The sequence below is a fragment of the Pantherophis guttatus genome, chromosome 17 (genome assembly GCF_059756535.1).
Source record: "Pantherophis guttatus breed Tessera chromosome 17, ASM5975653v1, whole genome shotgun sequence".
Lineage (NCBI taxonomy): Eukaryota > Metazoa > Chordata > Lepidosauria > Squamata > Colubridae > Pantherophis > Pantherophis guttatus.
In genome coordinates this window covers 2,424,530-2,436,811 of record NC_142079.1, presented here as the reverse complement: position 1 = coordinate 2,436,811, position 12,282 = coordinate 2,424,530, and the positions used below count along the sequence as shown (strand labels likewise).

The 12,282-nt window shown below is 45.3% G+C and overlaps 1 protein-coding gene across 1 annotated transcript in view; it reads right to left on the bottom strand.

Annotated features, from left to right (window-relative positions):
- The window catches only part of POLE (DNA polymerase epsilon, catalytic subunit), a 51,564-nt gene that overhangs the window by 26,344 nt on the left and 12,938 nt on the right, over positions 1-12,282 (bottom strand). Inside the window, exons 12-25 of the mRNA XM_060691873.2 lie at positions 11,929-12,048; positions 11,697-11,829; positions 10,460-10,573; positions 8,925-9,137; positions 8,187-8,294; positions 6,829-6,957; positions 5,209-5,311; positions 4,958-5,104; positions 4,134-4,279; positions 3,330-3,478; positions 3,069-3,161; positions 2,451-2,595; positions 1,527-1,684; positions 858-1,053 (exon numbers count right to left, since the gene is read on the bottom strand). Coding sequence (XP_060547856.2) covers positions 858-1,053; positions 1,527-1,684; positions 2,451-2,595; positions 3,069-3,161; positions 3,330-3,478; positions 4,134-4,279; positions 4,958-5,104; positions 5,209-5,311; positions 6,829-6,957; positions 8,187-8,294; positions 8,925-9,137; positions 10,460-10,573; positions 11,697-11,829; positions 11,929-12,048 — 1,954 coding nt within the window. The remainder of the gene's footprint in view (positions 1-857; positions 1,054-1,526; positions 1,685-2,450; positions 2,596-3,068; positions 3,162-3,329; positions 3,479-4,133; positions 4,280-4,957; positions 5,105-5,208; positions 5,312-6,828; positions 6,958-8,186; positions 8,295-8,924; positions 9,138-10,459; positions 10,574-11,696; positions 11,830-11,928; positions 12,049-12,282) is intronic.

The following is a 12,282-nucleotide window of genomic DNA, read 5'->3' as shown; positions in this document are numbered from 1 at the left end:
TGCAGCAAACACCAAGCAGCTTCATCACAGCCTGATTAGCACAAGAAAAAAAATCTGCCTCCCAGCAATTTGCCTCCTTGCAGCAAATGGGGCACACAGCAATAGGCAATCCCTGCAGCCTGAAACAGCTGATGGCCGGGAGGCCGATCTAACCGACAATCAGCTGCTTGTGCTAATCAGGCTGTGCGGAAGCTGAAACTGAAACAGGTTGTTTGCTGCAAGGAGGCAAATTGCTGGGAGGCAGAGGCCAAACGGTGGGGGCTGGCGGGTGGGCAGGGCTACATTCGGTGTATAAGACGCGCCCAAATTTTCACCTTCTTTTAGGGGGGGGGGGAATGTGTGTCTTATACTCCAAAAAATACGGTAATTTATTCTCCTCGTTTTGGTTTCCGCGAAGTCCCATTTAAAGGGTAGAATAGCAACAGTTGGGTGAAAAAGCAGCTGGGCTTTTAGAATTTTAGAATTTTAGAACAGCTCCAAAAGTCTGTTTTTCACTGTATGAATCATCATCATTTTTTTAATGACCCCATAATCCCTTGCGGGGTGGAGTCTGGGCAACTGAATGGAGCCGAGTGTTTACTGGCTGGATGCCCTTCCTGTCGCCAATGTGGAGCTACATGAATGCCTTTTGGAAAATGCTGCTTTCCCGGTTGTCCCAGGAAACGGCGCTCTCTTTCCGGAAGTGAATTTTCCACTGCAAGGATTGATTTGCTACCTTCCAAAGGCCACAAAGCTGTAGGGGGGACTCTCTGCCCACCTGCATTCGTATCATTTCCCTCCCGAGGTTCTACAAAAACACCATGGCATCAACCTGAGCATCTGCTGCAGGAAGAAATTGGTGAGAACCAGACTCCCACCTTGCTGTACAGGACATCGAGCCAGTAATCGGCTACTTTGGCGACCGAAGCGTAGACCTCCTCCAGGGTCGTGCCGTTCAGGAAGGCCTCGAAGACCGACGACTGGAAGATCTTCACCAACTGCAGCTCTCCTCGTCTCTTCACTTCAAAGCCCTTCAGTTCAGCCAGGGAACCATCTTCATTGAACACAGCGTATCTAAAAACACAGCCATTGTCATCATCAGGACCAAGGCAAACTCCCTAGTATTTATTTGGGGGGCAATCTCCAATTGCAATCTCCCTAACGCCCTGCTGAATCCAGACACGCCAGCGTGCTCGGGTACCACGTTTCGATGCCACTTCCAGCCTCCCTTTACCACACCTGCCCTATCTAGCAATAGCAATAGGCACTTAGACCTATATGCTGCTTCACAGTGGTTTACAGTTCTCTCTAAGCGGTTTACAGAGTCAGCCTCTTGCTCCCAACAATCTGGGTCCTCATTTTACACACCTCGGGCGGACGGAAGGCTGAGTCAACCTTGAGCCTGGTGAGAATCGAACTGCCAACTTGCAGGCAGCCGGCAGGCAGCAGAAGTAGCCTGCAGGACTGCACTCTAACCACTGCACCACTGAGGCTCTCTAAGGAGACTCCTTCCTGAAACTTTTGTCTTCCCAATCCTGGACTCTCACCTTTTCTTCAGCTTCTTGCCTTCCTCCTTGGAGGCTGGAAGAATCATAGCCAGATAGGGCCCGTCTACTTCAAAAAAGATGCTATTCTCTGAGCGGGAAACATACTTGAGGGATGCTGGGTCCACCAGCTCCTGGTACTGGTTGTTGGTAAAACCCTCCTGTACAAAAAAATGGACACACAGACAGCTTTTGGCACCATTTCTTTTTCTTTTTTTTATTGAAAAGTTTTACAAAAAGGAAATACAAAAAAAATCCCCCCCGTTCCCCCCCTTCATCCCACCCTTCCCCCCCCCTGACTTCCCAGAGCAAAATACAAGGTATTTCATTTAATCAAACATAAACTAGATTAATCTACTTATCCTCAAAGTACTGCATCGCCCACCGAAACCTTAACTCCACTACAGATAACCAAATACTTCTAATGCTAACATTCATTCATAAGCTATTTGATATTTTCTTGTCTGATACTTATTTTGAATATAATCAATCCATCTTCTCCATTCCGATACGTATCTTTCTTGCGTGTGGTCCTTCAGGTACGCTGAGATTTTCGCCATTTCTGCTAGGTTTGTTACTTTCAATATCCACTCTTCAATAGTAGGCAAAGAGTTCTTCTTCCAATATTGAGTATTGAAACTAAGAACTGTTCTCTCCTCTGCCTGTAACTTCTACCACATTGGCAGAATCAGCTATTGGTATTGTACATTTACTCATGTGTTATTATGTATATAAAGAGAAGTTAATGAATCCTGCTGCATCAGTCTGCCTGTGTGTGCTTTCTGGATTTGATTTCCTTCAAACAAACTCTGACGACACCTTCTTAATGAACCTCATGCATGGAGTTAGGGACTGAACCGTGGCAACGGACTATGTCCTGTGCCACCTCCTTTTGTGGAGAAAAAAATGCAGCACGCATCTCCTCACCTTCACCATGATGTTCAGCATGGCCCCCGGATACGAGATGGTCACCTTGGGTTTCTTGGAATGGGTTGACTTGATGACAAAGTTCTCTGGAAAGCTGTTTGGAAGCACGCACCATATCCCGTCTGTGTCAAGCTCCAAGGGTCTCCTGCGTAGCGGAAAACAGGAGGTCACGTGGAGATTAACGATCACGGAAGGCGGTACTAAGACCAAAGACCGCCAGTGCCACAGGTATATTCTGAAAACTCTTTTATGTTCTGTCCAAATAGCTGAAAGTTAGCATCTCCAATTAGAACAGAGACACAAACTGAATAAAAGGAGGACTGTTTTCTGAGCTTGGTGGTTTTCCTGCACACGTTTCATAACCCAATTAGGTAACATCATCAGTACTGGAAGGGAGTGGGGTTTGCAGAGAGGAGGAGGAGGAGGAGGAAGACCATGGAGTCCTTAGTGCTCTCTGAGCTTGGTTGTTTTCTTTAAGATATTTCATGACCCAACTAGGCAACATCATCAGTACTGCAAGGGGGTATGGTTTGTGGAGAGGTGGAGGAGGAGGAGGAGGAGGAGGAGAATGTCTTCCTGTTTATCTGCTAATTCTCAGCAGCTCACTCAAGGACTCACCCAATCTGCTCAATCAGTTCCCTGGCCTGAGTGATGATATTGGCGCCAGTGAAGCAGACAATGCCAGCCATTTCCATAGAATACCAGCGGGCCCTGCGTAGGAGAAAGAGAGAGAGAAAACGCGGGGTAGGAACGGGTTCCCAGGTATCTAGTCCTGGCGTTGCAACACCCTGAGAAGATTTCAGTGCTCCGTGCCTCGAGTTGCCTTTTGAAAAAGGCACCTGTGGGAGGTGAGTTCCTTCCGTCCAGTTTTACACTCACCCTTTGCGCATGACGTAGCCGTAGAAGGAGTTGAGGATGCACTTGTGCGCCAGCTGCAGGGAGTCATATAAGATCTCCATGTTCTTGCAACGCTTCACTTCGGAGGCATCGGCCACTTCAGTGGCAGCTGCCAGCTTCTTCTTCCACACCTGGAACAGGGAGACAGGAAAGACGGCTGGTCCTTACAGGCAGCACAAAATGTTTTTTTAAAAAAATCCATCTTGGAAGGCTCAGAGAGGGATTTCCTGAGGCATAAAGCAACAGCCTATTGAGGGCTGAAGTTAGGTTCATGTAATTTATTTTTGTTCAGTCTGAATAGCAGGCATCTTCCATAGCCAAGGACCCCCAAATTCCTAGAAAGGCAGGAAGCTTGCCACACCTATTCATCCCCGCCCCCTGCCTTTCATCCCCAGGGCTAGAGGGGGGCTTCGCTAGCAGTGGTGGCTCTTCCGTCCCAAGGACCGGCCCATAGATTTCCACTGCTCTCCTCTCCTCTGCCTTCTGGGCATCCGCACGTCAGGCACTGGACCCAGCTGTTCCTCCTCCTCCTCATCAGCCACCTCCAGACCTGGGGGCTGTTGACTCTCCATCTGAGGGCTGATGGGACATCCCAGGCCTCGCCTCTCTCTCTCTCTCTGCCAGCTCCATTCCCTCTTCCCCCTTGGAGCTCTCAGGTTGCCTTGATGCTGACACTGATTCCCACCCCTCCTCCTCTGATTTGGCTGCTGGAGGGGTTGGCAGCTGACAGGCCACAACAATAAGGCACCCAAGTTTGGGCTATGACCCCAATAACCTCTATCGTACCTTATGTAATCCTTTAAACTCATAGCGACGATCTCGAAAAGCTCTGACTGTGTCTACGTAGAAGGAGTTCTCTCGCTGACAAATAGTAGTGACGCGTTCTTCCACTTTTGTCACATGGATCTTCTTGTAAGCTTTGCGGCAATAATCTGCTCCAAAGATAGGAGGTATTTTATCCCAAATACAGGACTTTTCTAGGAAATCGTTCCAGATATTCCCCATACACATACAGGTAGTCCTTGATTTACAACACTTTGTGACAAGAAAAGTTGTAAAATGGGGCAGAACTCACTTAAAACAAATTTCTCACTTAGCAACGTAAATTTTGGGCTCAATTGTGGTCATAGATTGGGAAAATAAGTGTATATCAGTGTATATCATTCACCAATTTTGTGTTTTGCTTCACATTGGCTGCATCACTTGCATTAAAAGATCAGCTTATTGGTGACATGGTGACAATAATGCTGCTCTTCATTTGCTCATCTGGAATGAATACCATATTTCTCCAAAAATAAGAACAGGTCTTATATGAATTTTTGCTCCAAAAGACGCATAAGGGCTTATTTTCAGGTGATCTTATTTATTTTTTGTTGCAACGGATGTAGTAAATGCGTCCATCCGGCTGACAATCTTAACTGGGGCTTATTTTGGGTGTGGGGTTATATATTACGAGCATCCTGAAAAATCATGCTAGGACTTATTTTCCTGTTAGGTCTTATTTTGGGGGAAATACGGTATCAGCCTCCACTTTTAACTTGAAAAAAGTTCAGAAAGAATTTTCAAGTTCAGAATTTCTCGCCTGGAACCAAAGGAGGTTTTATTCTCACCAGCCAATCGCTTCTTTTCGTATTTGGCTTGATCTTCTCGGGACAGTTCGTGAAACGCCCGGGGAGGCCCATTTGGGAAAAGAGCAGGAAACTTCTCCGATTCCAATTGTTGCTGGATGCGGTGGAATTCGCTCCGGCTCGCTGGCACTGGAGGAAAAAAAAAAGGGAGCTAAGAATACTTCCGAAGAGTCAGGCTTGGAGAATACGAACTAAAAGAATTATGCTTGAAGGCCACGGACATTAAGACTCACTGAATTCTCCCCTCCATTGCCAGGTCATTTTCCGTTGACAGCTGGCCCCGGGTTTGTTGAAATCACAAGCGGCACAGGTTGCCTCGTCCACGATAGCCGAGGGCTGAGGGGGGGAAGAAAGCATTCGTGACAAAGGCCACGTGGGTATATGCATAATTTTGTAGGCATTTATTTTGTCATGTTTATGTAGTGTATGCTGGAGATGGAGACCTTTGAGAGCTGAATGCAACAAGATTTCATTTTAATGTATGCTGATTAGTGTACATTCAAAGTGGCAATAAAGTCTATATGAGAAGAGGGAGAACATAACAAGCAGTTTATGCACCGGGAAAGCTGGATCTTATCTTTATGGTCTTTTAGTTCATTAATATTATATATAAAGTTTATTTATTATTTATTTATTTTATTTGTTTTAATTTGTATACCGCCCTTCTCCAGCAGGACTCAGGGCGGTGAACAGCCAGAATAAAACAGAACATACAAAATTTAAAAACAGTTTAAAAATAATTAAATATTTTATTATTTTTTATTATTATTGTCATTGTACGTATCTACACAGTATACCCATACAACGAAATTCACATAACACCCAGAGACCAAGCCCAACACACATGACAATCCCCAAACACACTCCCACCCACCAAAAATTCCCCACCCCTAAACCACCCAAGCATTCACACAGCAGACCAAGTAATGCTGCCCAACAGCTCGCTGATGGTGGCCCTTTAGTTCATGGTTGAGTGCAATTATAGCTCTTAGGCCTCTGGGGTTAAAAGGAACAGGCCAGACAAAATTCAGTACTGAACTAGGCATTAGGAGAAAAGAAAGAACTTTCTAAAGCAACGTTTGAATGCCCTGACATCTAGTGGAAACCCAAATTACGAATAGCTTTGAAAATAAAAACTAAATACATGGCAGCGTTCCAGAAAACCCCCCACTCCAAGTAAAACTCTGAAGCAAGCATTTTTCAAAGTTCTATTTACTAGAATAGGCAAACTCACTGCCCCGAGTCTTTCGGGAGAAGGGCGGTATATAAACAATAAATAAATAAACAATAAAACAGGCACATCGAGGAAAACCTGAATCTGAGAGGTCCGGGTTTTCCCCTCAGTAAATCAAAACCCCCCAAACCATCCCCTCACTCCTCAGTCGATCACATGCTCCAATCAACGTCCGTCCCATCTCGAGACAGCACTCCGACCACTCCTTCTCCAGATGCAGGATTGGCCTGACCTTGACCGATAGGAAGAGTGCTATTATGTCTACTAAATCCCCCCTCCTACTTTCCCACACAGATGGCAGCATGGAAGCTTCCGGTCTAATATGGCTTCCAAAACTGACAGTAAAGACATTCTCATTATTGAATTTGAATGCAGAGAGGATAATGTTATTGTGCAGCACCTCATCAATTACGAAACAGATTCAACTCTTATTTTGAGGAAAAGAATTTTAAAGTCCCGTTCTGACCTTGGACTACAAGATTTACACCTAGTTGCTGGAACGGCAGTTTCCTTGGCAGACTGCCCCACCATGAACCAAAATGAGCATCCCACCCCAAAGCAGAGAATTAGTCTCTTCTGTCCCCCCAACATCCTCAGCTACCAAGAAAACCACGTTCACCTGCAGCCTATTGGTCAAGATGATGTTTGGATACATGGCTCCTACATCCAGATGGTAAATGAGAGGACATTCGATTCTGTTGGGAACGTCCTTCAGGGAATTCAGTTTAACTTTGATTTCTTCACAAACCTGTTGCAAAGGACAGAGGTTTAAGGAAGTTGGAGAAAAGGAAAGCTTTTGCGGGGTCACTGACGTTTTGCTGAGCTGTGCTTAAAACTCATACATATCGTTCAAGGACACAGCAAGCAAAATGGGAGATAGGCTGTTTGTCCATGGATCATGTCTGTCTCTGAGAAGGCAATTGTCAAAGCTGGCAAAAAAAGGAATGTCACTCCCTCCCTCATCACATGATAGCAGTCTTCCAATATCTCAGGGGCTGCCCACAAAGAAGAGGAAGTCAAGCTATTCTCCAAAGCACCTGAGGGCAGGACAAGAAGCAATGGGTGGAAACTAATCAAGGAGAGAAGCAACTTAGAACTAAGGAGGAATTTCCTGACAGTTGGAACAATTAACCAGTGGAACAACTTGCCTCCAGAAGTTGTAAATGCTCCAACACTGGAGGTTTTTAAGAAGAGGTTGGATAACCATTTGTCTGAAGTGGTGTAGGGTTTTCTGCCTAAGCAGGGGGTTGGACTAGAAGACCTCCAAGGTCCCTTCCAACTCTGTTATTCTATATTCTACATTCCTATTAACCAGTGGTGGGTTTCAAAATTTTTTACTACCGGTTCTGTGGACGTGGCCAAGTGGACATGGCAGGGGAAGGATACTGCAAAATCTCCATTCCCTCCCCACTCTGGGGACAGCCAGAGGTGGCATTTGCCAGTTCTCCAAACTACTCAAAATTTCCACTACCGGTTCTCCAGAACTGGTCAGAACTTGCTGAAATCCACCTCTGCTATTAACCAACAATCCATAGAAGCAGGAGTAACAATCAAGGAAGAAATAGTATACCAGTCGAAGCTGGTAGAACAATCTATCGTATATATAAAAAGGAAGCAGAATTTTCTCCTTCCTGCCCTGGCAGAGTAACCTAGCTTGATAGTGAAAAATCAAGCTTGAAAAACACCCCAAACCGAACAATTGAATCCTGAGTGATTTATGTTCTTCTCTATTGCAAAAAGAGAGAGAGAGAGAGAGAGAGAGAGAGAGAGAGAGAGAGAGAGAGAGAGAGAGAGAGAGAGAGAGAGAGAGAGAAAGCAGAACCTCTGAGAAGCGAAAGGACAGACACAAGAATCAGAAACGGCTTCAAGAAGAAGAGACAACTTCAACCGTGGCTGCAGCCGAAGGACAGGGAATTGCAAACAGGCCCTGCCGTTGCCTCATGTCGGTGTTGATTTTCCTAGGCATGGAAGATTTACCTCTTGGAAATTGGTGACCTGCTCTAAGGGAATCCCCTCCTCTTCCTCGATGGCATGGCGGAGTGTCTTCTCCACGCGCTGCAGAAGGAAGTCAAAGGCAGCCGGATTCTGAAGAAGACCCAGGAGAGGAATTTAGCATTCCAGTTCGGTTGAAACCCACAAGTGCCCCAAAACAGTGAGTGAACAATCTGCGCAACAGAAACGCAAAGGAGAATATTTTGTAGCGCAGGATTGACTTGAGGGTTTCTTGGTGCTCTCTGAGTTAGCTTGTTTTCTTGCAAACGTTTCACGACCCAACTAGGTAACATCATCAGTGCTAGTAAGGAGTGGGGTTTGCTCTCAGTTTGTATTCTGGTGGCTTGCCCTGTCAGTGTTGGTGGAGGTGGTTTTAAGAGATTCTTTGGTTGGGCTTTTTACTGTTGGCTCTTTGGCAGTTTCTTGACTGGGGTATTGTTAACTTGATTGTTGGTCTGAGGTTAACCTTGGAGTTAATCTATGCTGATCTGGGTGCTGATTGCTAGTGGAGAATGCTGGTGGCATTCTGACAAATTAGCCATCAATAGACACATAGACATTAACATCCATACACAAAAGAGACAATCAACCAGCCCCAAAGGGAACAAAAACACCGAAGCATCTCTCCACCAGCAATCAGCACCTAGATCCGTGTAGATTAACACCACGGGACACCCGTGACTGGAGAATCTCCATAGACATTTTTCCACCGAAGGTTTGTACCATTTTAAAGCGGCAGGGGATATCACTGCGAAAGACCCCCGACTCCAGGGCCTCCACGTGGCCCCCAATGTAGGTCTCCGAGTCGAGCACGTGCCCATCCTCCGTAAGCTTGTTGAACTCCTGCTCTTGCTTGTTGGGGAAGACGATGTTGGCGTGATAGGCTTGGACCATGAGCAGCGCCTCGCACAAGGTTCCGGAGCCTTTCCGGAGCACCTGCAGGAGGAGAAAAGTTGAAAGGCTGGAAACAAAGTGAATCCACAATCAACAGAATCTGACCAGATTGTGCTGACAGTCGTTCCCCTTTTGTTTTTGAGATTTATTTTCTTTTATATATCTATATCTATATCTATATCTATATATCTTTATATATCTATATTTATATCTATATCTATCTATCTTATCTATCTATCTATCTATCTATCTATCTATCTATCTATCTATCTATCTATCTATTGTACATTTTTCTTTATAATAAATCACATTTCAGTTTTGCAATGACAGTGTACTGGCTGTATCCAGTCCTTTTTAAGCATATATAGTTTTATACACTCTGATTACAACCAATATTCTCTTAATCATACCTTTATAGTCTCTTTTAAATGCATAGTGTTGTATGTCATACTTGTACCATAATATTCTATATATTTATATATTTTAAACTGCCCAAGGAGCTGCTGATTCAGTTCTACAGAGGAATGATGGAGTCTGTCATCTGCACCTCCATAACTGTCTGGTTTGGCTCTGCAACCCAACAAGACAGACACAGACTTCAGAGGATCAGTAGAACGGCAGAAAAAACCATGGCTACCAACCTGCCTTCCATGGAGGACCTGAATACTGCACGAGTCAAAAAGAGGGCTGGGAAAATATCTACAGACCCTTCGCATCCTGGACATAAACTCTTTCAACTCCTACCCTCAAAACGACGCCATAGAGCACTGCACACCAAAACAACTAGGACGGTTTTTCCCGAACGCCATTACTCTGCTAAACAAATAATTCCCTCAACACTGTCAAACTATTTACTAAGGCTGCACTACTATTAATCTTCTCATCATTTCTATCACCCATCTCCTCCCACTTATGACTGTATGAATGTAACCTTGTTGCTTGTATCCTTACGATTTATATTGACTGTTTCCTAAATATGATTTGATTGCTTATTTGTACCCTATGATTATCATTAAGCGTTGTCCCTTATGATTCTTGACGAATGTATCTTCTCTTTTTATGTACACTGAGAGCATATGCACCAAAGACAAATTCCTTTGAGGAACTTCTCGGAGTTTTCTTTCATTTGGGGGGGGGGGTGTTTTTTGGAACCCTGACACCAAGTATGATTGGACAGAGAAGGAATTTTGTCTCTGGCGCAGAAGCTCCCCAGTGTACATACAAGCAGCAAGTGGTAAATCAGGATCAAAGTCATCGTAACAATACATTCATCATCAATCATAAGATGCAAGACTTAGGGACAGCGGCAGGGCAAAGAGAAACCGAGGCCCAGCAAAGCAAAGGAGAAACGCTCTCTTGCTCACCTCGTCAGGCTCCATCGGGATGATTGTGCACAAGGCAAAGATGAAAGGGTGCACGTACTTCATGTACATGTAGTAGGTGGCAACAGCATCTGACACTGAGTAGGTGGCCAAAGTCTGGAAGAATCAAGAAACCAGTTTAATACTCTGGCACTGAAAACCAGCGCCCTGAAGTGCATTTTTTTCAGGGGGCACGGAGAGTGATCATGAACCACCAGTTAATTGGCCTGTGGATCGGGGAAGATCGCTTGCTATTGCTTTCACACTTCAAGATAGATAAAACTCGATAAAACCTTTTGAGACAAATCCTAGGAACGGGAGCTCACCCTATTGCACAGTTCTTGGGTCTCGAACCCGAGCTGCCAGCTTTCGAGCCGACAAGCTCAGTATGTGCAGTCATCGCTCAGCGGTTAAAATCTGGATCCTTTTATTACAGACTTTTTGCTGACTACAAGGATTGAAATGTTAAATGATTTAAGGCTTTACATGTGCCTAACGGATGGGTTATTGGAAGAAATATCTGCATGGAACATTCTACAGCAGTGATGGCTAACCTTTTTTCCATCATGTGCCAAAAGTGGGGGGAGAACTGAGGGGGGGTGTTACTTGTGCGCATGCCCACACCCATAATTCTATGCGCATGCAACCCTCCCCCCCCAGCTCCCCCTGCTTTTGGCACGTGATGGCACGGGGACTTGGTAGGCCTGTTTTTTGCTCTCCCCAGGCTTCAGAGCCTCTCTAGGAACCTGGGGAGAGCAAACAACGGGCCTTCTCCACCATCCCAGGTCCTCCGGAGGCAGGAAACAGCTTGTTTCCCTACTTCCGGTGGGTCCAGAAGGCCCGAAAATCAGCTGAGCTCGCATGCCCACCGATATGGCTCTGCGGGCCAACTGTCCGCCATCATAGTTCTAGAGCAGAGGTCTTCAAACTTCGCAGCTTTAAGACGTGGACTTCAACTCCCAGAATTCTCCCAGAATTCTCCAGCCAGCATAGCTTGAAGTTTGAAGACCTCTGCTCTAGAGGATGAATTTGTTTGTACTTGTGATAAAGATTGGAAGCTACTTTTCAAAAATACGGGTTTTTCTTTCTCTTATTTTTTCTTTTCTCTTTCCTTCTGAATTGGGTGTGTTCTCTTTTATGATTGTTTTTAAAACTTTTAGTAAAAAAACAAACAAACAAACAAACAAAACCCCCACAAAAACAATCCAAAAGGTATATATATAAATAAATAAATAAATACCTGAGACTCTTCAATCGCCATCCGACACATCTCTTCAGGGTCTAGCTCTACGGGGTCGTAACCCAACTTCGCTTTGGCTGCTGCTTTTAAGTTGTGGCTGCCCACTGGGAGGTAACTGTCCCTCTTCACCCACCTGCCAAGAGGAATCAACGGCACCGAAATCGAGTAGTTAATGAATCAGGGGAGATAACGAAGCTGGCCCCCAGTTCGATTGAGAAGCCGCCATCCTTACCGAAGACAATCCATGTGGATGCACTGCGAGGATTTGTATTCTCCCTGGCCGTCCTTTTGGAACCCAATCTCCTGCTGCATATTCAGCCCATGAACGGCTGCTCTGGCTTCCACAAACGGCCTGGAGACAGGCGGACAGTTGAGCCACAGAATCAGACAATGTCTACAGTGCTGAACGCATCAACAAACATTTTAATCCCAAGCACACACATTCACAAAAAGGAAACCTGAGAACAATCAATCTTCCAGACCACTCAGTTCCTCTATGCCAGGGGTCCTCAAACATTTTAAACAGGGGGCCAATTCGTGGTCCCTCAGACTATTGGGGACCCAGATTGGCTGGGTAGGCGTGGCT